We start from the raw sequence: 24,262 nt of genomic DNA, 5'->3' as shown, positions 1-24,262 counted from the left end.
ACAAGTACCTAAAGGGTGGGTTGAAGGATGATGGAGCTGGACTCTTTTCAGTGGTTTCCAGCGATAGGATGAGGGGCAACGGGCACAAGCTGGAACATGGGAAGTTCCATTCAAATATGAGGAAAAACTTCTTTAGGGTGACGGTGCCAGAGCCCTGGAACAGGCTGCCCAGGGAGGTCGTGGAGTCCCCTTCTCTGGAGATCTTCAAGACCTGCCTTGATGCAGTCCTGAGTGATGTGCTCTAGGAAACCCTGCTTTGGCAGGGGAGTTGGACTAGATGATCTCTAGAGGTCCCTTCCAACTCTGGCAATTCTGTGATTCCGTGAAATGTGAATTAATAAAGCCCTCCCGACCCCAGAAGGCTGTTACCGGGTTACAGCAGAAGGAAGAGGTCTAAGAAATCAACACTGATGCAGAAAACGTCCAGGCTAAATTGAGCTGTCCTTCAATCCCCTCCAAAATTCATGCTACTTTTATTTATTAAAGCTTCTGGCTAACAGAGGCACCCAATATATGGAGAAGGATCAAGAAAATGAGTAATTTATGGCCGAAGTTTAGCGTTGTCTGAAAGGCTTTTGCAGCCAGCAGCTAACGAATACGGGGAGGTTAAAATCAAACCGTTCAGTAATGCTTTGCCTTGCCGGAACGGAGACCGTGCACCAAATGCACTGTACGAACCTTCTTTAATAGGCTGGTTTCTTCCCACTATACTGAGCCGTGACCGACCCCTGGAGCAGACTAATTAGTGCAGGACCAGGTTTTTCAACTACGAAAAGACCTTCATCAGCTCTGAAGCTGCTTATAGAGTTTGTATGAGTTTGTTAAACGAGGAGAGGGGGATACTTGGTATCTGGAGTACTTTAAAAATACAGAAAAGGCTACAGAATTTTTTTCCTTCATAATTGGGAGTTGGTTTTAAAGTTTAAACAGAAGAAGCATTCATATTTCAGCCCCAAAATGTTTTGTATCTTAGAGATCTCCTTACCCCTGGTCACACCAGTATTTTGTAACTCTTAAGTAAGAACGTTACTTCAACAATAACAACGTGAAAGTATATATATATATATATATATATATATTTATATGCCTGATTGCATACCATGGAGTTATGGACGTAACACACTGCACGCGAGGAGTACGTTGGGCTGGGATAAAACCCGGAATCCTTTTTCCAAGGTAGTCTCGCATCTATTTCCCACCTCAGCCTTAAAAGAAATCAGGCCATGTCATCTCCACAGAACGTGACAAACGGGACTTAACTGGGACAAGACATCCTTTCCTCAAGCTGTAATCAGCAAATACCTCAGGTGCTGGCTAGAAGTCTTCTCCTACCGGCACAGAGCTCCTGGGGTTGGTGATTGTCCTGAGGCCATAGCGTACCCTGATACACTGAAATGGAAAACAAGGCAACCTGTTGCCTCATCTGAAGAGTTTCCACACTTTTACTGGAGTTCTCTCTTCTGCCACATCATGTGGTGGATGAGAAGCTCACCATGAGCAGGCAACGTGTGCTGGCAGCCCAGAAAGCCAACTGCATCAAAACCAGCGTGGCCAGAAGGGTGGTGGTGGTGGGGGGGTGTTCTGCCCCTCTGCTCCGCACTGGGGAGACCCCACCTGGAGCACTCTGTCCAGCACTGGAGTCCTCAGCACAGGAAGGACGTGGACCTGTTGGAACAGGTCCAAAGGAGGCCGCAAAGATGCTCAGAGGGCTGGAACCCCTCTCTTATGAGGACAGGCTGAGAGAGTTGGGGTTGTTCGGCCTGGAGAAGAGAACGCTCCGGGAAGACCTTAGAGCCCCTTCCAGTCCCTAAAGGGGGCTCCAGGAGAGATGGGGAGGGACTCTTGATCAGGGAGGGGAGCCATAGGATGAGGGGGAATGGTTTTAAACTGAAAGAGGGGAGATTGAGATGAGATCTCAGGAAGAAATTCTTTGCTGTGAGGGTGGTGAGACCCTGGAACAGGTTGCCCAGAGAAGCTGTAGCTGCCCCATCCCTGGAGGGGTTCAAGGCCAGGCTGGATGGGGCTTTGAGCAACCTGGTCTGGTGGGAGGTGTCCCTGCCCATGGCAGGGGGGTCAGAACTTGTTGATCTCTAAGGTCCCTTCCAACTCAAACCATTCTATGTTTCTTACGGCTCTTTAGGCAACCAGAGACTATTGGCCCTCAGCCTGCTTCTTGCCAATGGGTTGCTGGTCTGTATTTGCCAGGTTTCTTTCCAGATGTTTAAACTGAAAGAGGGGAGATTCAGATTACGTATTAGGAAGAAATTAATTACTGTGAGGGTGTTGAGGCACTGGAACAGGAGAGCGCGTTACCGCAGTAACAGACAATGCCCTTCCAATTCTGCAACCTTTCCTAAATTCACTTGCCGTCAAACACGCCTAAGGATAGAACCAAGAACGACATTTTAAACTAAATGCAAATAACCAAGCGAGCAAGAAAGAGAAGAGAAAACCCCCCAAAAGGTTATAACTACCATCAAACTTCTTTCCTAGGTGTTAAAGCTGGTAAGTGATGCTGCCTCCCGGGACAGGATCTTCAAAATCAGCTGGCAGGGAGGCTGGGAATGCAATTTGTGCTTCTTCCAGCTTCTGTCTCCACCTGTTTGGAAAGTTAATGCATCCAATGACATTTGCCCTTTCAGCCTGATGAGACAGAAATTGCCCCTTCTCCTGCTTCTGTTCTTAACTTTTAATGCTTTCTGCACAGATGGAATGTACTCGATACAAGGGGTGTTAACAGACCAATCCCCATTTTTATACATATATCGTATATACATCCGAGTAACTGCAGTCTCTGCTTTTAGTATTTCAGAGACACTGCTACACGATCGTCACAGCTCTGCTTAAACTGCGACTTCCCTCAAGCAAAATGACATTATTCAGAGCATGCGAATTAAGTTCTTAAAAAAGAAAACAGTGACAATTACCTTTTTATTCCTAACAACGGAAGAGGTAACTATAAACTCATGAAATAGCTACAGGAAAACAGTAATTATTAATGGAAAGAAGTCCACGTGAAAGCTGCTGAGTAATTATGAAGAGAGAAACAATCCAAAAGGTATTGAAAAAAAAAAAATCAGGTTTGTGGGAGGAGGGGAAAAAAAAAAAAAAAGAGTGGCTGAAACGGAAAAACGCAAATAAACAGAAAACATAAAAGGAAGAAAAATGAGGAGACCTGAAAAAGACCCTAGAACAGCAACTGCACAGAAAGTTAAATGTCAGCGAGAGTCATGATGTGGCCAAAAATGAAGTTTGCAACAAAATGTGTCATTTTATAAAGCAAAAAGTTATTGTTTCCCCTCTTTGGGGGTGTGGTTACTACTTCAGAATATGATTTCAGCTTCAGACTGCTGGCCCTGGGAGCATTTTTGGATTGGATTTGACTCAGTTGACCAGAACAAATGCCATCAACTTCATAAAATAATGATAATTATTAAGACCTGCCTTAAATAGCCAAAGATCTGCGTGTTTCACAAACGAAGGTACAGGATTGAACGGCAAAAGGTTTTCAAGGGTTTCCAAGGACATATATTTGCCTTCGGTACTTTCAAACATCTCCTATCTGATTTTTATTCTTTTTTAAGGTTGAGCCAGCATTAAGAGAAGCGTATCTAACAAAAACTTCACACACTTTGAATACACAAAGCAATGCAAATATTTATACGCTATTCTGAAAGCTTAAGCTACACAGAGAACTGAACTTGCAGTTTAAATTAATCTTCAACCATTTTATTTTAATACACTACCCAGTATCTTACAACCAAATGCAACCTTTAGTTCAAATATTTGTAGTTTAAAGGGATTTAAGAGCAAAACTTAAAAGCTTGTTAGTTATAAAGTGATAAACTTAACTTCATAGGGTGTGTAATACACACCTGAATTTATACAGCTTTTAAATCACATTCTTGAAGGATCTTATAAGAGAAAGCATTTAAGAGGCTGCTCCAACTCTGTGCATTTTTTGACATTCATTAATTAAAATTTATGAATCCTTTGAATTCCACCAGAAAACAGAGAAGTCTGGAATTACTTTCAGCGTCTGTTAAACCCTATTGCAGTGAGCAACCAGCAGAGATGTGCACAGGCAGCTACATTAAAAAAGCAATATAAACCCCAGTATTTACACCTGTTAACAAAAGTAATGTGGTTTTGAGACTGTACAGATAACTTATTAGAAAATCACAAGCAAGTGAAAAACAGATTTAGAATAACACCTTGTCTATTATTTTTACTAGAAATTTTTAAATATATTTATTAAGTTTATAATATTGCTTTGTAATATTAACTTTATTAGACCTTGCTATTTTTCCTTCTGCCACCGATGAAAAGCTGGGTATTTTATAACAGAGGTAACATTCAGTTCTTCATACTCATTCCATTTTATTAACTCAGTACCTACCAGGTGACTTTTTAAAATTATCAGGTTATTTTTTAAAATTCCCATAAAACAGAGTATGAAAAACATTAATCAACTGACTGTAACATCGCTTTAAAATTGCGTTACTGCTTTAAAAAGAAGAGAGAAGAATTAGTTTTTATTTTACATATCATCTGAGCTCATCAATATATTTTTTCATGCTGCAACTGTGCAAATTAAAAATATTCTTGAGCAATCTCGTGTGATTTATAAATTGTGTCTCCATCTGAAGTTGGGAGATGCTTCACGTACTGTTAAGAAATAAAAAAGACCAAGTTAGTCACAAACTAACACTTAGTCTAATGTTCATGGATAGCATCTATGTCAGGCTTAACCTGTACCTCTGGACATGTCATTTTTTATTAAAACTCTTGGAATACTTTCCTTCAGGCCAGTATTCAGTTTTAATGGAAGGTGACATTAACATTAACTGGTTCCCAATATAAAGAATTAGTAATCAAAAAGGGTTTAATAATCCTATAGGTCAGAACATTAAAATTTTTAGATGTTAAGAAATTTGAGGTAGCAGAGCGCTTGTTGCATATTCTGAAATTTATGAACGTTAGAGGAAAAAATAAATCTGTGCTCCTAAATTAAGAACAGTCAAACTATTTCTATCTCTTCATCAGCTGTGATTTAAAAATGTGAAACAGTGACCAAGATATTTATATCCACACGTGGGAGAAAGCTTATAGCTGGTGAGGGGTCTGGAGCACAAGTCTTGTGAGGAGCGGCTGAGGGAGCTGGGGGTGTTCAGCCTGGAGAAAAGGAGGCTGAGGGGAGACCTTCTCGCTCTCTACAACTCCCTGAAAGGAGGGTGTAGCCAGGGGGGGTCGGTCTCTTCTCCCAGGGAACAGGCGATGGGACAAGAGGAAATGGCCTCAAGTTGCACCAGGGGAGGTTCAGATTGGATATTAGGAACAATTTTTACACGGAAAGGGTTCTTAAGCCTTGGAATGGGCTGCCCAGGGAAGTGGTGGAGTCACCATCCCTGGAGGTATTTAAAAGCCGGGCAGACACAGTGCTTAGAGACATGGTTTAGTGATGGTTTTTGTCAGAGTTAGGTTGATGGTTGGACTCGATAATCTGAAAGGCCCCTTCCAACCTCAACAATTCTATGATTCTATGAAAAGCCAAGCCGCAAAGGCAGTATCACTCCTAATTGAAGTTATAAAAGTTATGTCCCAACGTAAACTGCAATCCCCAGAATGAGGTGGTGAATTAATGACTGCAGCATATGGCCATGATTTGCACAGAGCAGCTCTCTGGTAACTTCATAATACGCCTGTCACATTCATTCTCCGCACTGACAACATGTCTCTTTGGAAAAAATATTTTGTGAAAATTAAGCAGACAGTGTTGTGACTACAAACCCAAGGCTTCCAGAATGAGAAGGAAACTTGAAATGCTGCAACTCAAGACTACATGGAAAGGACATCGTATCGAAACCAAACAAACAGGTAACATGAGTCCGCAAGTATCTGTATGCTACACGCTCAGAACCAACAGAATCAATTTTCCTTAACAGATGTCCTTAATTTGAACTGAAAAACTGACAGAGGTCACATGTTGTTAAGCATTTATCACAGCTCTGCCTCCAAGCCTGTATTTAAAAATTTAACAACTGTGTCCGCGCTGCAGAGGTCAGCACAGAAAAACCCCAAGTGTTTTGATGAGATTGCTTTTCTCCTCCTCTGTGAGCACAAACTGGAGATTATAAAAAAACCAAAAAACAAACTAACCCAAAAAACCAGAACAGGAAACTTTAAAGGGCCCTTCTCGTACTTTGTGGAAAGCAGGAGCACACAGCTGTATCAAGGACCTCCAACTGGAGTAGAAAAGTCTCAACAATTCTTCTGATTAGTATCTCGTCTAATTATTTAAGCTTTCTAAGAATTTCAAGCAGTTGCTGCTTTGTGAACACATAGAATCATAGAATGGTCAGAGTTGGAAGAGACCTTCAAGATCATCCAGTTCCAACCCCCCTGCCATGGGCAGGGACACCTCCCACCAGACCAGGTTGCTCAAAGCCCCATCCAGCCTGGCCTTGAACACCTCCAGGGATGGGGCAGCCACAGCTTCTCTGGGCAACCTGTTCCAGTGTCTCACCATCCTCACAGCAAAGAATTTCTTCCTCAGATCTCATCTCAATCTCCCCTCTTTCAGTTTAAAACCATTCCCCCTCATCCTATGGCTCCCCTCCCTGATCAAGAGTCCCTCCCCATCTCTCCTGGAGCCCCTTTAGGGACTGGAAGGGGCTCTAAGGTCTCCCCGGAGCCTTCTCTTCTCCAGGCCGAACACCCCCAACTCTCTCAGCCTGTCCTCATAGCAGAAGTGCTCCAGCCCTCTGAGCATCTTTGTGGCCTCCTCTGGACCCACTCCAATAGGTCCATGTCCTTCCTGTGCTGAGGACTCCAGAGCTGGACAGAGTGCTCCAGGTGGGGTCTAACCAGAGCAAAGCAGAAGGGCAGACTTCAGACATCTCTCTCTGAAGCTCTGTACTTCCTGTCTCTTCAAAATTCAGAGATGATTTCTGAGGAAAACTGAGCTATTTTTGTCCAGTAAGCATGAAAAGGGTGTGTTTTCTGGAGGGGGCCTCAAAAAAAACCCCTGGCTTAAGAGATGAAAGTCACTATCTCAGTCAAACAAATTAATTCCTGGACATCTTTTGTAGGGACAACTGCAAGTTTACCTTTAGAGAGAAAGTTAATTTATCCACTACTTCATCTAAACAGAAAATGCTGCTGCTTGAGCTGCTCTGGCAGTGAAAGGAAGGGATAAACAGTCAAGAGCATCTGATACCCCAGGGGAATCTCGTTGAGCCAAACTGGAGAAATGTCTGGGTCAATAATGTGTTAATAATCAAGAACTGAGACCACATTTAAGAGCTGGTGCAGTAAGTATCATGCTGGTAAGCTTCCATGGCATTCTGCACAAAATATGCTTAAAGACAGCATTTTCCGAACTGCAGTAATGACTGTATTCACATGTCTCTACTCTGTTTTCTTTGAATCAAAAGCAGGTCATTATTATTTCAGAAAATTAAGTCTGAATTGTTCAAGCAATTAGTACCTACTAGCTGATTCCTCATTAAAATAAACAGAAGATCTAAGTTGGAAAAAATGCACTGATTTCATCACAGAATGATATGGGGTTGGAAGGGACCTCTGGAAATCATCCAGTCCAACCCCCTGCCAGAGCAGGTCCACCCACAGCAGGTTGCACAGGAACATGTCCAGGTGGGTTTTGAGTGTCTCCAGAGAAGGAGACTCCACCACCTCTCTGGGCAGCCTCTTCCAGGGCTCTGCCACCCTCACGGCAAAGAAGTTCCTCCTCATGTTTAGGTGGAACTTCCTACGTACAAATTTGTGCCCATTTCCTCTTGTCCTGTCCCTGGGCACTACTGAAAAAAGACTGGCCCCATCCTCTTGACACCCACCCTTTAAGTATTTATAGGCGTTGATCAGATCCCCCCTCAGTCTTCTCTTCTCCAGACTAAAAAAGACCCGAGTCCCTCAGCCTTTCCTCATCAGAGAGATGTTCCAGGCCCCTCATCATCTTTGTAGCCTCTGCTGTACCCTCTACAGTAGTTCCCTGTCCTTCTTGAACTGGGGAGCCCAGAACTGGACACAGGACTCCAGATGGGGCCTCACCAGGGCAGAGCAGAGGGGGAGGATGCCTTCCTCGACCTACTGGCCACACTCTTCCTGATGCACCCCAGGAAATATCGTTATTCAGGTTGGTAAATGCTGAAAATTTGAAGAGAGTTCTAAATATTCATGTAGTTATTTACTTTTAAGTAGACAGACACGGGTGCAGTTATACAATGCACAGGAAGAAGTATTTTCCTTGGATTCTGGCTGAACAATGTTTCCGCACGCGCCTGCCATTACAGAAATAGAACTTGTTCACTAAAAGTAAAGGTACAACGTGAAAACAGAAAACTAAATATAGTTGCTCTACTTAAGTACTGTACTAATCAGAAATCGTAGAAATTTACACTGCGTGATTTTAGCCATCTCTAGAACACATACATACAAAAATATGCATTTAGGAAAGGCTGAAACATAAAATGTAATTCCATAAGATGTTACATACATGCATACTTAGGTATGAATTTCAGAAAATACACAAAGCTGATTGTCCCCCTGCACTGGGCACTGGTGAGGCCCCACCTCGAGTGCTGTGTCCAGTTCTGGGCCCCTCACCACAAAAAAGACATTGAGGGGCTGGAGCGTGTCCAGGGAAGGGCAACGGAGCTGGTGAGGGGTCTGGAGAACAAGTCTTGTGAGGAGCGGCTGAGGGAGCTGGGGGTGTTCAGCCTGGAGAAAAGGAGGCTGAGGGGAGACCTTCTCGCTCTCTACACCCTCCTTTCAGGGAGTTGTAGAGAGGCAGGTGTTGGTCTTTTCTCCCAAGGAACATGCGATGGGACAAGAGGAAATGGCCTCAGGTTGCACCAGGGGAGGTTCAGATTGGATATCAGGAACAATTTTTACACGGAAAGGGTTATTAAGCCTTGGAACGGGCTGCCCAGGGAAGTGGTTGAGGCACCATCCCTGGAGGTATTTAAAAGCCAGGCAGACATAGTGCTTAGAGACATGGTTTAGTGATGGGTTTTGTCAGTGTTGGGTTGATGGTTGGACTCAATGATCTGAAAGGTCCCTTCCAACCTCGGCACTTCTATTATTCTATTTATTCCATGGTGTGTTTTAAATAAAAATGTAAAGGTATATGCCTTGCAGTAATCTGTGCTCTAAGCATGTCCCAAATACTTTATAAAAGATTTTCCAAAAGTTTGGAAATAATGTATAACCATAGGCTTTTTGCATATAATTCTATTTCAAATTGGCTGAAGGGCAGCTGTTGCAACTAATTGCAGGTATTTTTTCCCCCTGGAAATAATGCACTAAAACGCAATGAGAAACAGTACATAAAAATCAAAATGAAATAACCCTCCATCCACCCCTCTATCCACAACTTACACACTTTTCCTTCTTTTTCCAACTTCTTCAAGTGGACTAGGAGGTTACTTTCTGCTGCTAGAAGTAAATTTTCAGGGATCTCCTAATGGGAACATAAATATGCATTTTGTTTAAATATCTCCCAATTATTTTGTCAATACAGAACACAGGGTTTATTAGCAACTGAGGAAAATCTATGTTATGTTGAACATTGAGTTAGTTATATATAATGACAAACTGAAATAAGTAAATCAATTTTACACTAGTTAAACTAGTAGCCTAAACCCACATTTTTTTGTTTACTTTGCTCATTTTTCTTGCATTCTCCATTTGTATTATGCAAACTTTGGCCAACACTAGCAAGACTGTGCCCTTCTGAGCTTGGTCTGCACTGGGTTGTCAGCTCAGCTGAACATTTTTAAAGACAAATTTAAAGATGTATTTCTCTGCAGGTTCCTATCACTTCTATTCCATGACAATATTTGCAGGGGTTTAAATATCCTTTAACAACTAGTATCTGTAAATGAGTAAACAAGTTTAAAAATATAACAGCTTCAGGAAGACAAAACAACTTTAATTTTTACTTGATACTAGGAAACTGTTTTTAAGGACCATGTAGATAGTGAAACAAGAAGTTTGTAAGAATCATTTGGGGCCCACTCCAGTGAAGTGCTCAAACAATATAATTTAAATGCACAGTCATATATGAATTCTGAACAAGCAGAAATATTTTCTTTTTTTTTTTTTTCTCTTGTAAAAGGCCACCATGGTCTTCACTCAAATACTTAAACTGTAAGATACAATTTTATGAACATAACCTTAATTTTCTTTAGTTTGATCTAAAAACCTTTCATCAGCAATTACCTGGTAGACTATCTTTACAAGCTCCGAGGATGTATACGATTTTCCAGCATTCTTCTGGAAAACATTTAGAATTTGCTGTTCACGTGCGTTTCGGTGAGAAATGTAGCTCTGGATTCTAGCATTTGCATCATGTACTACTGGGCCGTGACCTAAATCAAAACATAGGTATCACAGGGTTATTACTTAAATTTGGAATTAAGTATGCTACTGAGTAACTGAATCAATCTTGTGTGAACTCTGGCAGACTTTAAAGCCATAAGGGAGCAGCATCTGTAGGTACCACCTTGTCAGAGTACCCTTGAAGTTAAATTGCAAGATATTCATATGGTTTTGGTTTTTTTTCTTTTCTTTTCTTCATATAAATAGGACAAAATTAAGTACGAATGTCTGCACCACAGTCTGCAATTGAAAAACATTACATATATATATGCTTGTAGAAATATAGCAACTAATTTTTCATGTTTTGAGTATCTATGAAATAAAAAATTGTCAAAGGAGTCTATCCTTCAGCAAGTCAAAATATTTATGCATATCATCTTATACACTCACTTCAGCAGATTTGAATTACTAAATAGACACCGAAGCTTACCTTGTGTAAAGATAATATAAATAAAAAGATATGTAACATGTAAGTATAAAACTGTACTGTCATGTGCACATATATTTAATGACTTCAGACATATTTCATCTGAAGCTACTGTTCCTTACAAAATAAATTACAAATATAACAGCATTTCTAGACAATATGTTACCATTTAAAAACAAAAGCTTAAATTTAGAAAAAAACCATTAAGATGTACAGATCAGAGACTATAATGGTCACGGTCCATTCTCGTGCATTCTCTAATGACAGAAGTCACATTAAAGGATTAAGGCCTGCACATGGAAACACAAGGCAGTCTTAAAACCAGTCCCTGCTCTTCTAAGTGATTTAATTGACTTAACATACAAGACCGATGTCAGCACCCAGAATGGACCCCATGTTTTGCAAAGTTAAAGATAATTCATACCCATTACATCATCTGATCCATAGCCATTGTGTATACATATAAACATACATTAAAATGATGTCAGAAAGCTTGGAACTAAATCTAGATGCGGATTTTTCCCATCCATCATTTTTCAGGGACAGCAACAGTTAACTTCACCAATAAGTAAATTAGTATCATGTAAACATAAAATGTTTCTGAGCATGTGAAACAGATGTCTCAAAATGTGACCGTCTTTCCAATAATTCAGACTTGATATCAAGACAGTTTCATATTATTTCAGACCTCTGTATAGGCCAGATGATAAACAGAAAGTTCTTATTCTCATAACGCCCTGTGAATAATAGAGATTCTCTCACTTTACAGTAAATTAAAGCACAGAGGATAACACTGGAGAAAATAATCAGCCCATGAAATCTTGCACAGATTCCTAACTCCAGTCCCATTTGTTTCTGTATTTTCAAGGATCACTGTTTATTATTAGAGGATAGGGAGCCCTCTACTGACTATACCTCCTTTTTCTGGTTCCAAGGATTCTCTTCAGCTATTGGCTATAAATGGACTGTCGAAAATATTCTGCCTGAAGTCATTTCCACGTTAAATTAAAAAAGTAACATGGAAGAGCAAGGATTGGCAAAACTCAACAACACACGCCTAGCCAGCAGTCAGCTTGTGACAAAAAAATCATGCTCCCCTACTTCTAATTCTGAGGCTGCAACGTGAGTGCTAAAGCGTGGATGGGGAAGAGAGAATCAGTTCAAGAATTATGAAGACCTAAAACTGTGATTTTGTGATTTGCACATACATTTTATGATGCACCGATAAAAAAAAAAAAAGTTAGCTCCAAACCATCTCAATACTCAGCTACTCATCACTGAAAATGTGGAATACCAAACTGGCTTCCTAATTGCAAATACAGCCTGAACATAATTACAACAGAGTCACAGAATGGCAAGGGTCAGAAGGGACCTCTGGAGATCATCCAGTCCAACTCCCTGCCAGAGCAAGGGTCACCCAGAGCAGGTTGCACGGAAACATATCCAGGCGGGGTTTGAATGTCTCCAGAGAAGGAGACTCCACCACTTCTCTGGGCAGCCTCTTCCAGGGCTCTGCCACCCTCAAAGTGAAGAAGTTCCTCCTCATGTTCAGATGGAACTTCCTGTGTTCCAGTTGGTGCCCATTTCCTCTTGTCCTGTCACTGGGCACCACTGAGAAAAGACTGGCCCCATCCTCCTGACACCCACCCACCTATTTATAGGTGTTGATCAGATCCCCCCCCAGTCTTCTCTTCTCCAGACTAAAAAGACCCAAGTCCCTCAGCCTTTCCTCGTAATAGAGATGCTCCAGGCCCCTCATCATCTTTGTAGCCCTCTGCTGTACCCTCTCCAGCAGTTCCCTGTCCTTCTTGAACTGGGGAGCCCAGAACTGGACACAGGACTCCAGATGGGGCCTCACCAGGGCAGAGTAGAGGGGGAGGATGACCTCCCTCAACCTGCTGGCCATGCTCTTCTTAATGCACCGCAGGATGCCATTGGCCGCCTTGGCCACAAGCGCACACTGCTGGCTCATGACACCTATTGTCCACCAGGGCTCCAAGGTCTTTTTCCTTAGAGGTGCTCTCCAGTAGGTCAGCCCCCAACCTGTACTGGTGCAGGGGGTTATTCCTCCCCAGGTGCAGCACCCTACACTTTCCCAGTGTAGCAAAACAGATAAATGGGACAAATATTCAACCTCGGTGAATGCATAATCTAGACAAATAATGACTAAGGAGAGAGTGAAAAACAACAGGTAAAACTGAGAAACCCAATAGAATTTGGCACATATGGGGCTTTGGAAGGCAGAAGTTCCATTAGAAGAACAGACCGTGTTTCGTAGGTATTTAAGAAGGAAAGCAGAACATTCAATTGATCAATAACTGAGATTCTGGAGGCTAAAATATTCTTCGTTTTATCAGTAGCTAAGTCTACAACTATTTCTGTCTGTGTCAGCCTCCATATCCATGGAATATTTATAGTGATATTTTTCTTAAATAGCATTTTTATGCTGAGATCTTAAAGGACTTCAAGAACACCTACTTCAAAAGAAGATATTTTAAGAATGAACACAAAAGAGATCTGGTTATGTAGGCTAAACATAGACGGTTAATGGAGGAAGACAGAAATGAGAATGTAGACAGTCGCTCAGAGTGACAGGTTCAAGAAGATGAAACAGAAAAAGTCAGGAAAAAATCCTAAGATGTAGCTCTGAAAAAGCACATGAGGAGCTTAAACCCTAGTTACCTAATATATTCTTAAAATCTGGTCTTGTCAAACAGACACGTGGTTTATACGAAAACTAAATGCATTCCCAAGGTTTGGGGGTGACAGAGGAGAAAAATTAAAGCAAAGTCATAGACTGAATGATTCGGTAACTTATTTTTAGAACATGTTGTTTGGCCTCTTGGCTCTTGTTCCCATTTAAGCTAAGTCATTAACTAAGACAACCATTTGACAGTTCTGTAGTTTTCCAAGACAAATTTATGATTAATCTGTGCTGCAAAGGACAGACGTCTCTCTCAGAAAAGCATTACCAGGTTACTCACGTCAGCAGTGTGTGTGGGGATGCAAAGGACCAAAAGAACAACTATTATTTTTTCTTGCAGGGTAACATTAAGGCACATGAATAGAGCAATATAAGAAAACCAAATTTGCTGCGTGATTCTAACAGTTAAAGATTCTGGCCTCTGTAGGCTTTAGGCACCAAAGCACAAGTTTCACCCTCAAATGGAGAAATCTCCAGAAGGAAAGATATCTGCCACTGAAAATTTCTCAAGTCTTGCAAACCACCATGCTCTAAAGTCATCTTAGCTTAGCATGGGATATATATTAAGTAATGAACTTGAATTGTTACACTAGTAACGCTGTTTGATTGTAATAAGACTTCTCAAATTCTCAGAGGAGATATTTATTAGTCATATAGTGATACAAAGCAGTTAAAAATAGAACCACTAACCTGGATATATTAAATCTAGTTTCATTTGTAACAACCTTTTCAAAGTTTTCATGTAATCATACAGGTCTTCAATTACTGTAGTTCCTTCCCCTAAAATACAGTCACCAGAAAATACAGCATTTTCTTCTTCCAGATGTAAAATCATATGATCATCAGTGTGTCCAGGAGTATATAAAACTCTGTTTAAAGAACAAGAACAAAAAAGCATTAAGTTTCCACACAGCATATATGCTTCATTTTCAGAAGCTAGAAAAAAATAATGATAAAACCATACACTTACAAAGTAGCCCATAACAAAACCCAGAAAAAAATAGACCAAAAAAGGCTAAAATGTCAATGTAAACAGGGCATGGCTTTGTATAATCCCAGTCCATTTTTCTTATACAATGTAGAGAACACAGATCATCATCTCTAAAATGCTTTTACTTCCATGACATGTACATAATAAAAGCACATCAAGGAGCTGCCTAGTCATGTAGAATTAGTGTTATAGGGAGCTTTACTCCGAAGCTTTAAAAAAGAAAAATCGACACGTTATTTGCAGATTGAAATGTGTGAAGTTCTTGACATACACCGTGCACTTAGCAAAAGACGGTAAGGATGATGTTGGCAATTCTTTTAGAATTTAACTACAAACTTCTAGACGCAACCCAGATAAAGTTCTGTCTCCCAAAATTTATTTTTCCCTGAAAGCCTCATGACACGAGTGGAGCTGTCAAATACAACAAGGAATCATGGTTCTTTTAGCTGTTCTATGTGCAGGTCATTAAACAGCTGAATATAGTGCCCAGTGACAGGACAAGAGGAAATGGGCACAAACTGGAACACAGGAAGTTCCATCTAAACATGAGGAGGAACTTCTTCACTTTGAGGGTGGCAGAGCCTTGGAACAGGCTGCCCAGAGAGGTGGTGGAGTCTTCTTCTCTGGAGACATTCAAACCCCACCTGGACACGTTCCTGTGCAACCTGCTCTGGGTGGACCTGCTTTGGCAGGGGGGTTGGATTAGATGATCTCCAGAGGTCCCTTCCAACCCCATGTGATTCTGTGAATGGTAAAGATTTAGGAGCCCAGATCTTGAACAAGCACTGCATTAGAATGCAGCAAAGGGTGAGTGGGTGATTCAAACTGAAAATACACAACTCAGACCAACATCACGGCTGAAATTCAACAGAATCTTCTTGTTAATGGCAGATGCACCAAGGCAGCGATAAGGTCCTGACAGAGCTGGTGCCAAGTGTCATGTACATACAGGCCAATGCCAAAGGGCACCCGGGGGTGGGAGGCCAGAAGCCCAGCACCCTCTGATGCAATGACTTCCAGCTCTTACTGAACACCAAGCTCAGCAGAAAGCAGGTGGAGCCATCGCCCTTGCGGAGGCAACACAGAAATCAAGCCAATGAGTTGCATCTTGCGTTTGTGGGAAGTTGCATCCTCCAGTTCCTCACAAAACTTCACCAGGAGCTTAACCACTGATGTGGAAAAACAAAGGAAAAAGAACCCAACACTGCCTGGCACACCCTGAAAACTTGAAGGTTGCTAACTAAAATTTGACATGCAGATACTGCAATTTCGGAACCAGTGGTGGATCTAAGAGTATTCTTAAAGTGCTTACTGAATTAACCAGCTGAGAATACCTGCTTTTAACAAAGCATAAAGTTTGGCTGCATTACCCCAAACTTCAAAACATGCCACCCCGTCTTACTTGGATTCAAATTTAACAAGTTGTTTTCCATCTCTAAACTGATTTTGTCCAAACACTTAGGTAGCGGTAGGTCTTCAATATTCAACATCATGCTCATGTATTTTCTCTTTTTACACTAACAAAATAAAATGCTTTCAGTCAAATATATCCTTTATGTTTACTTTTTTTTCTTCCAATCAGCCAGCTGGCATATCCTACAAGTGGGATATAATTCGCACCTCAACTGAGGAAAACAAGCAAAATCTGCCCTTGGAAGAGTAATGCCTTGTTAATGAAAGACCTCTGGAAACAGAATGGTCAGATCTTTTTATTGTGCATGTGTGTTTGTGTGAGGCAGAGAGGCTTTCTGGGAAGTAGCCCTCCCAAACTGGCACCCTACAAGAACCTGACAGGTTAAAGGTTTAAAATTTAACATTTTAAGCATCAAATGTTTTAGTGTCTCCTCGGGAAATACTTTTAAAGTAAAAAATTGGTGTTTACCTGAGCGTGGCTCCCTCTGTCTGTATCACATCTCCCTCTTTAAGATAAAAATATTTATGTCCTCCTTCTATTGTTTCCTCACGGTCAGGCACACGAGGAAGCTTACAGATGCGATATTCAGAGTCTATTTGAAGACAGCAAAGAAAACGATGTTTTGAATTTGTCACTAATGAAGCTAATTCCACAGAAAGGCTACTTTTTGAACAAGTACTATTAAGTATTACACAGTGTGAATACAAAACCAGAAACAAGAAATTCTGTACAGTAACTTTAAGCTTATAAAGCAACCTTATTCCAGAGCCACAAACACTAACTAGCAAAAGCCACTGAATGTGAATACTGTACTCTGTACCAGCAGCAATTTTGAAGATGAAAAAGCACAAGTGAAACTAAAAAAGATGTCACTAATTATGATGTGTTACAAACGTTCCTTCTTGACTCATCAAGAGCCAAAACCCCAAGTTTCTATACCACCACTAAGATTTCTGTGCTCGTGTTATGTATTATGATTCGCAGAAGCACCATTCTGAGGTGCTTCCTGAGGGGAAGCCTGAGGGGAAAGAACCATGGATGGGGGTGAAATCGGGTGCCCGGCTTAAGTGCATCTACACTAATGCACGTAGCATGGGCAACAAACAGGATGAGCTGGAAGCCATTGTGCAGCAGGACATCTATGATGTAATCGCCATCACAGAAACATGGTGGGATGATGGTCATAGCTGGAATGCTGTGATGGATGGCTATAAGCTCTTCAGGAGGGATAGGCAAGGAAGGAGAGGTGGGGGTGTGGCTCTGTACGTTAGGGAGTGTTTTGATTGTATGGAAATTGATTGCAGCAATGATAGAGTTGAGTGTTTATGGGTAAAGATGAAGGGCAAGGCTAGCAAGGGAGATCTGGTGCTGGGAGTCTGCTATAGACCACCCAACCAGGATGAGGAGGTAGACGAGGCATTCTATAAGCAGCTGGCTGAAGTGTCTCGATCGCCAGCCCTTGTTCTGGTTGGGGACTTCAACCTACCGGACATCTGCTGGGAATACAACACAGCAGAGAGCAGGCAGGCTAGGAGGTTCCTTGAGTGTATGGAAGATAACTTCCTGACACAACTGGTAGGTGAGCCAACCAGGGGAGGTGCCTCTCTAGACCTGCTGCTCACAAATAGAGAGGGACTAGTGGGAGATGTGGTGGTCGGAGGCCGTCTTGGGCTTAGTGACCATGAAATGGTCAAGTTTTCAATTATTAGAGAGGTAAGAAAGGGGGCTAGCAAAACCTCAACCTTGGACTTCCGGCGGGCGGACTTCAGCCTTTTCAGATCACTGGTTGGAAAAGTCCCATGGGGGGAATCCCTGAAGGGCAAAGGTGTTCAGGAAGGCTGGGTGTTTTTCAAGGAGGAAGTCTTAAAAGCCCAGGCGCGGGCCATCCCTACGCGCTGTAAAGCGAGCCGTCGGGGGAAAAGGCCGGCCTGGCTGAGCAAAGAGATAGGGTCACAGCTTAGAGAAAAAAGGAGAATTTATGACCTTTGGAAAAAGGGGCAGGCCACGCAGGAAGATTACAAAGGTATAGCAAAGTTATGTAGGGAAAAGATTAGGAAGGCCAAAGCCCAACTAGAACTCAACCTGGCTTTGGATGTTAAAAACAATAAAAAGAATTTCTATAAATATATCAATAGCAAGAAGAGATCTCGGGAGAACCTCCATCCTCTACTGGATAAGGGAGGTAACATAGTAACCAAAGATGAGGAGAAGGCTGAAGTCCTAAATGCCTTCTTTGCCTCTGTCTTTAGTAGTAGGATAGGGGGTTCCCTAAATATCCAGACCCCTGAACTAGCAGGCAGGGGCGGGGAGCAGAGTGAAGCCCCTGCAATTCAAAGGGAGGTGGTGAGGGACCTGCTCCAACACCTAGATGCAAACAAGTCTATGGGACCAGATGAGATCCACCCGAGGGTACTGAGGGAACTGGCAGAAGTGCTTGCGGAGCCACTCTCCATCATTTACCAGCAGTCCTGGCAAACTGGGGAGGTCCCGGCCGACTGGCGTCTGGCAAATGTGATGCCCATCCACAAGAAGGGCCGGAAGGATGATCCAGAGAACTACAGGCCTGTCAGTCTGACCTCGGTGCCTGGGAAGATCATGGAGCAGATCATCCTGGGTGCCATCATGCAACGCATGAGGGACACCCATGCGATCTGGCCCAGCCAGCACGGGTTCACGAGGGGCAGGTCCTGCTTGACAAACCTGATCTCCTTCTATGACAAAGTGACCCGCTTGCTGGATGAAGGAAAGGCAGTGGACGTTGTTTATCTGGACTTCAGCAAAGCCTTTGATACAGTCTCCCACAGTATCCTCCTGGAGAAACTGGCTGCCCATGGCTTGGATGGGAATACCCTCTGCTGGGTTAAAAACTGGCTGGAGGGCCGGACCCAGAGAGTGGTGGTGAATGGAGTTAAATCCAGCTGGCGTCCAGTCACGAGTGGTGTCCCGCAGGGCTCGGTACTGGGGCCAATTCTCTTCAACATCTTTATCAATGATCTGGACGAGGGGATCGAGTGCACCCTCAGTAAGTTCGCAGACGACACCAAGCTGGGTGGCAGTGTTGATCTGCTGGAGGGTAGAGAGGCTCTGCAGAGAGATCTCGACAGGCTGGATCGATGGGCCGAGACCAACGGGATGAGGTTTAACAAGGCCAAGTGCCAGGTCCTGCACTTCGGTCACAACAACCCCAGGCAGCGCTATAGGCTGGGGGCAGAGTGGCTGGAGAGCTGCCTGGCAGAAAAGGACCTGGGGGTGTTGGTCGACTGTCGGCTGAACATGAGCCGGCAGTGTGCCCAGGTGGCTAAGAAGGCCAACAGCATCCTGGCCTGTATCAAGAACAGTGTGGCAAGTAGGGACCGAGAGGTGATCGTCCCCCTGTACTCGGCACTGGTGAGACCCCACCTCGAGTACTGTGTCCAGTTTTGGGCCCCCTACCACAAGAAGGACATTGAGGTGCTGGAGCGGGTCCAGAGAAGGGCAACGAAGCTGGTGAGGGGTCTGGAGCACAAGTCTTACGAGGAGAGGCTGAGGGAGCTGGGGTTGTTCAGTCTGGGGAAGAGGAGACTGAGGGGAGACCTTATTGTTCTGTACAAGTACCTGAAGGGAGGCTGTAGAGAGACGGGGGTCGGTCTCTTCTCCCAAGTCACAGATGATAGGACAAGGGGTAATGGCTTCAAGTTGCGCCAGGGGAAGTTCAGGTTGGATATTAGGAAACATTTCTTTACTGAAAGGGTTATCAGGCATTGGAATGGGCTGCCCAGGGAGGTGGTGGAGTCACCATCCCTGGAGGTATTTAAGAAACGTGTAGACATGGTTCTTCAGGGCATGCTCTAGTGTCCAAGATTACTGGTTTGTGGTGGGGTGCTGTGTGGGTGGGTGATGGTTTTTGGTTTGGTTGTTGTTGTTGTGTGTTCAGGTGGTGGGTGGTGGTTTTGTTTGTGGTGTGTTTTTTTTTTTTTTTTTTTTTTTTTTTTACTGTTGGTTGGACTCGATGATCTCTGAGGTCCCTTCCAACCACTACGATTCTGATTCTGATTCATTCAACATTTGCCTAACTCTGGATGGAGGCTTTTTGACCTGCAGCTTCCCTCAGCGTCTATCGTTCTGAACTGAGCACGAACTGTGAGTGCCTGGGCTGGAACAGCTATGGAGAGCAACCCAGAAAGGTACTTATATCCCTTGCCAGTCTTTACAACCACGCTCATGAGTTGGCAAAACCAAAATCCTCACAAAGACACCAGTGTTATTTTCAGTTGCACCCCAGCTCCTCTGCAAATAAGCACCTGGCAACTTCACAAAATCTGATAAAGCCTGTGACAAACTTGTGACAAAGTCCAATGATGCTCAGAACTGTACGATCCATACTGCTTATTCTCTTCCCAGACACTAAAGGGGAAACGTCTCTTACTGTTTATCAACATGAAATACACATTTTTAGATCAGGATTCACCTGCAGACTCCCCTGCCCTCTTCCCCCTCATGATCTGAGGCCTATGAATTTGTCAGCAATTACTAATGGTCTGCTGTAAGGAATCTCAAAGTTATGCATGTTTCTTTTTCAGAGACTAAGTTATTTACTGTTTTTATGCAAGCGAAAATAATGGTCAACTTGTCATTACCGTAAATGTAGAAAGGAGTATCAAAGTTTACTCTGATATTTTACTTTCCTTTACAAAGACTACCAAGTTTTTCTCACAGCTCTTAATATCATGTAAACTGCCGATGGTAACGTACGTTCTCATTATTCACACATAAGAAAAATTCACTATGAAGGTATGCACAGGTATTGATGAAAAAACTATAGTACTACAACATTCAAATTATTCACTGCTCCCATTCTAGACACTGCAACAGTATAATGAAATTACATGTAGTTTCAATCGGAGGTTCCAGGATAATCTTTGGGGTTCTAATTGACAAGCGGCTGAATATGAGCCGGCAGTGTGCCCAGGTGACCTAGAAAGCCAACAGCATCCTGGCTTGTATTAGAAAAAGAGTGACCAGCAGAAGTAGGGAGGTGATTGTGCCCCTGTACTCAGCACTGGTGAGGCCACACCTGGAGTATTGTGTCCAGTTTTGGGCACCTCAATACAAGAGAGATACCGAGGTGCTGGAGCGGGTACAGAGGAGGGCAACGAAGCTGGTGGAGGGCCTGGAAAACAAATCCTATGAAGAACGGTGGAAGGAGCTGGGACTGTTTAGTATGAGGAAGAGGAGGCTGAGGGGAGACCTCATCACTCTCTACAACTACTTGAAAGGACACTGTCGAGAGGTTGGTGCTGGTCTCTTCTCACAGGTAATTAATGACAGAACGAGAGGGAATGGCTTCAAGCTCCAACAGGGTAGGTTTAGACTGAACGTTAGGAAAGAATTTTTCACAGAAAGAGCGGTCGGGCATTGGAATAGGCTGCCCAGGGGGGTGGTTGAGTCACCATCCCTGGATGTGTTTAAGAGCCGTTTAGATGTGGTGTTGGGGGATATGGTATAGGGGAGAACTTTGTAGAGTAGGGTAGATGGTTGGACTCAATGATCCCAAGGGTCTCTTCCAACCTGGATGATTCTATGATTCTATGATCTTCTGGGTGCTTTGCACAGAAGCACTCAGGAAAGGTTTTTTTTTCCTTGCCAAGCATGTAACATTTTCAACAATATCTGAAATCTCGGGCTTACCACCAAGGATGCTTTTGCAGATATCAGGTATTCCACCGGTGTGATCGTGATGCCAGTGCGTCACTAGAATTTCCTGAATCGAGATGTTGAACTCTGAGAGCGCCTGCTTTAAACAGCCAATATATTCAGGAACGGCTGGCTCCCCAGTGTCAATAAGGATTCTTCTACACGTGGACAAAAAAAAAAAAAGGAAGCGAGGAAAAAAAAAAAAATAGCGAGAGAATTTAGACTTCTCCTATGACAGTTAAGTAATGTTAAAGAAAGAACCAAACGTTGCAGGGAAATGTGGTAATAATGGATGTCTCCATATTCCAGACACCATCTCTCCTCTCCGTAACATTCCACCCCCGTGGCATAACTATTTACAAAGAGGAATAAGTAATATATTTAGTCCACAAACTTGTAGCTCCCGGATAGGGGAACAGGAGCTGCGGCCCTGAGGGCCTGAGGAGAGGGCACCCACCCGGGCTCCCCTCAGTGAACTCCCCACCTCGGCTCCACACCCCTCCGGCCACCCATTCCCCACAACTTCATGAAGTCGGGTTTTTGTTAATTTTTCTCCTCATTTTTTACCCTAATTAAGGGATTTGGGAACAGCGCGGTAGCCGCCTCTGGAGGGGCAGCGCACAGGCCCCCAAGCGGGGCGGGGGAAGGGGACGGGGAGGGGGGACGGGGCGGCGGCGGCCGCCGCCGCCCCGTCCCCCCCGCCCCGTCCCCTTCCCCCGCCCTCCGAACAGGGTCGTTACCTGGGTCCGGTGCCCACCAGGTAGGTGTTAGTGCCCTGCAGAGTCATGGGCCCCGGGTTGCAGCCCAACACCCGCACCACCCGCGACGAGAGCCGCTCGATGCGCGGTAGCAGCGACACCATCTCTGAAGCGAAAATCCACCCCGCCCCCGGTAAAGTCCACCCGCCCCCGGGCTCCGCTCTCCTCAAACACCAGAAGCGAAGGGAGGGAAGACGGAAATCGCTGCTTTCCCCTTTGCTCCGCCTCCCCGGGGCCTTCCGCCCGGTCGTGAGGCGAAGGGGAGTCGGCTCCCGCCCTCAGTGAGGCGGTTCCTTCCCGGCGAGGGCAGCGGCGGGTTTTCGCTTAAAAGTCGGCCTCTGGAAACAAACGCTGTGGTAATTGCGTGGAAGACAGGGCTGCAAAAACGCTGAAGGGAATGGAGCACCTCTCTGATGAGGAAAGGCTGAGAGACCTGGGGCTGTTCAGCCTGGAGAAGACTGAGGGGGGAACCTCATCAGTGCTTATCAATATCCAAGGGGCGGGTGTCAAGAGGATGGGGTCAGGCTCTTCTCATTGGTGCCCAGTGACAGGACAAGAGGTAACGGGCACAAACTGGAACATTAGAAGTTCCACCTAAACATGAGGAGGAATTTCTTTCCTGTGAGGGTGGCAGAGCCCTGGAAGAGGCTGCCCAGAGAGGTGGTGGAGTCTCCTTCTCTGGAGACATTCAAACCCCACCTGGACACATTCCTGTGGGACCTGCTCTGGGTGACCCTGCTCTGTGAGGGGGTTGGACTGGATGATCTCCAGAGGTCCCTTTCGACCCCCGACCATTCTGTGATTCCGTGAGGGGTTGGTGCCTCATTGCTCCCCGGTGAGAGGCAGGTCCAGGCTGTGCTGGCTTCTTCCTAAAACCACGAGGAATTCTGTTGTAGCGACAGCTGTTATCTTCTGTATATTCCGAGAACGTGCCCATTTGCAGCGTATATATGCTGTATAGAGGTATATATGTTCCTGTATGTTATATAGGAGCATATATACTCCTGTATGACATATAGGAGCTACCTAGGATTCAGGATTTTTAAGAAAACTGTGGAGCTACTGAGCAAAGGGCTACTAAAGTGCTGAGGGGACTGGAGCGTGTCTGCTGAGGGGAAAGGCTGAGGGAGCTGAGACTGTCCAGCCTGGAGAAGAGAAGGCTCAGGGGGACCTCATCAATGTATATAAATATCCAAAGGGAAGGTGCAAAGAGGATGGAGCCCAGCTCTCTCACAGGGCCATTGTCTTTGGTCCTGTCATGGTGCCCAGTGACAGGACCAGAGGCAATGGGCACACACTGAAACACTGGAGTTTCCCTCTGAACATCAGGAAACGTGTTTTCAGCGTGAGGGTGATCAAGCAGGTTGCCCAAAGAGGTTGTGGAGTCCTTTAAGATATTCAAAAGCCTCCTGGACACAGACTTGGGCAGCCTGCTCTAGGTGGCCCTGCTTGAGCAGGGGATTTGGATCAGATGTTCTCCAGTGGTCCGTTCCCACCTCAGCCGTTCTGGGATTCTGTGAAATTTTTGTCACTGTCATCCAACCCGTAACGCCATGTTTGCAAACAGCATGTATTCTGGAGCCTGCAAGGTGGTGAAATTCACCCGTTTGGCTTTGCAGTGTCCCCTCTGAAATCCCCGAGTAATTGTTAGAGAAATTAGAGAAAAATTAAAATACCTGTGAATGAAGAATAAAGATAATTTATCCTGAAAATAAAGCAGGTAATATTCCTGTGGGCAACTTTACTAACAGAATTTCAAATATTATCTGATTGTTTTATACCTATATAAAATCCTACATATTGCCTGTAACAAATAAGTGTAAATTTATAAGGTGATCATAGCAATACAAAGCACAAAGAAGTGTTTGGTGGTAGCATATTTTTTTGCTTAAAT

The 24,262-nt window shown here is 43.9% G+C and overlaps 1 protein-coding gene across 3 annotated transcripts; it reads right to left on the bottom strand.

Moving 5' to 3' along the window:
• Window positions 1–2,684: 2,684 nt before the first annotated feature.
• On the bottom strand, window positions 2,685–22,603 carry LACTB2 (lactamase beta 2). Of its 3 annotated transcripts, none has more exons than XM_074146572.1 (7): window positions 22,351–22,603; window positions 21,605–21,768; window positions 16,406–16,529; window positions 14,223–14,401; window positions 10,243–10,391; window positions 9,400–9,481; window positions 2,685–4,668 (listed from the first exon to the last, which is right to left on the bottom strand). In XM_074146572.1, the coding sequence occupies exons 1-7, from the start codon at window positions 22,470–22,472 to the stop codon at window positions 4,625–4,627; spliced, it is 864 nt and encodes a 287-aa protein (XP_074002673.1). In that variant the 5' UTR covers window positions 22,473–22,603; the 3' UTR covers window positions 2,685–4,624. The 3 variants fall into 3 exon arrangements, with proteins under 3 accessions (XP_074002673.1, XP_074002672.1, XP_074002671.1); XM_074146571.1 differs by having other exon boundaries at window positions 3,516–4,668; window positions 9,404–9,481; window positions 22,351–22,472; XM_074146570.1 differs by lacking the exon at window positions 2,685–4,668 and having other exon boundaries at window positions 9,287–9,481; window positions 22,351–22,472.
• Between the last annotated feature and the right edge of the window lie 1,659 nt (window positions 22,604–24,262).

Source organism: Numenius arquata, chromosome 4 (assembly GCF_964106895.1).
Source record: "Numenius arquata chromosome 4, bNumArq3.hap1.1, whole genome shotgun sequence".
Lineage (NCBI taxonomy): Eukaryota > Metazoa > Chordata > Aves > Charadriiformes > Scolopacidae > Numenius > Numenius arquata.
This window is presented reverse-complemented; position numbering and strand designations above follow the sequence as displayed.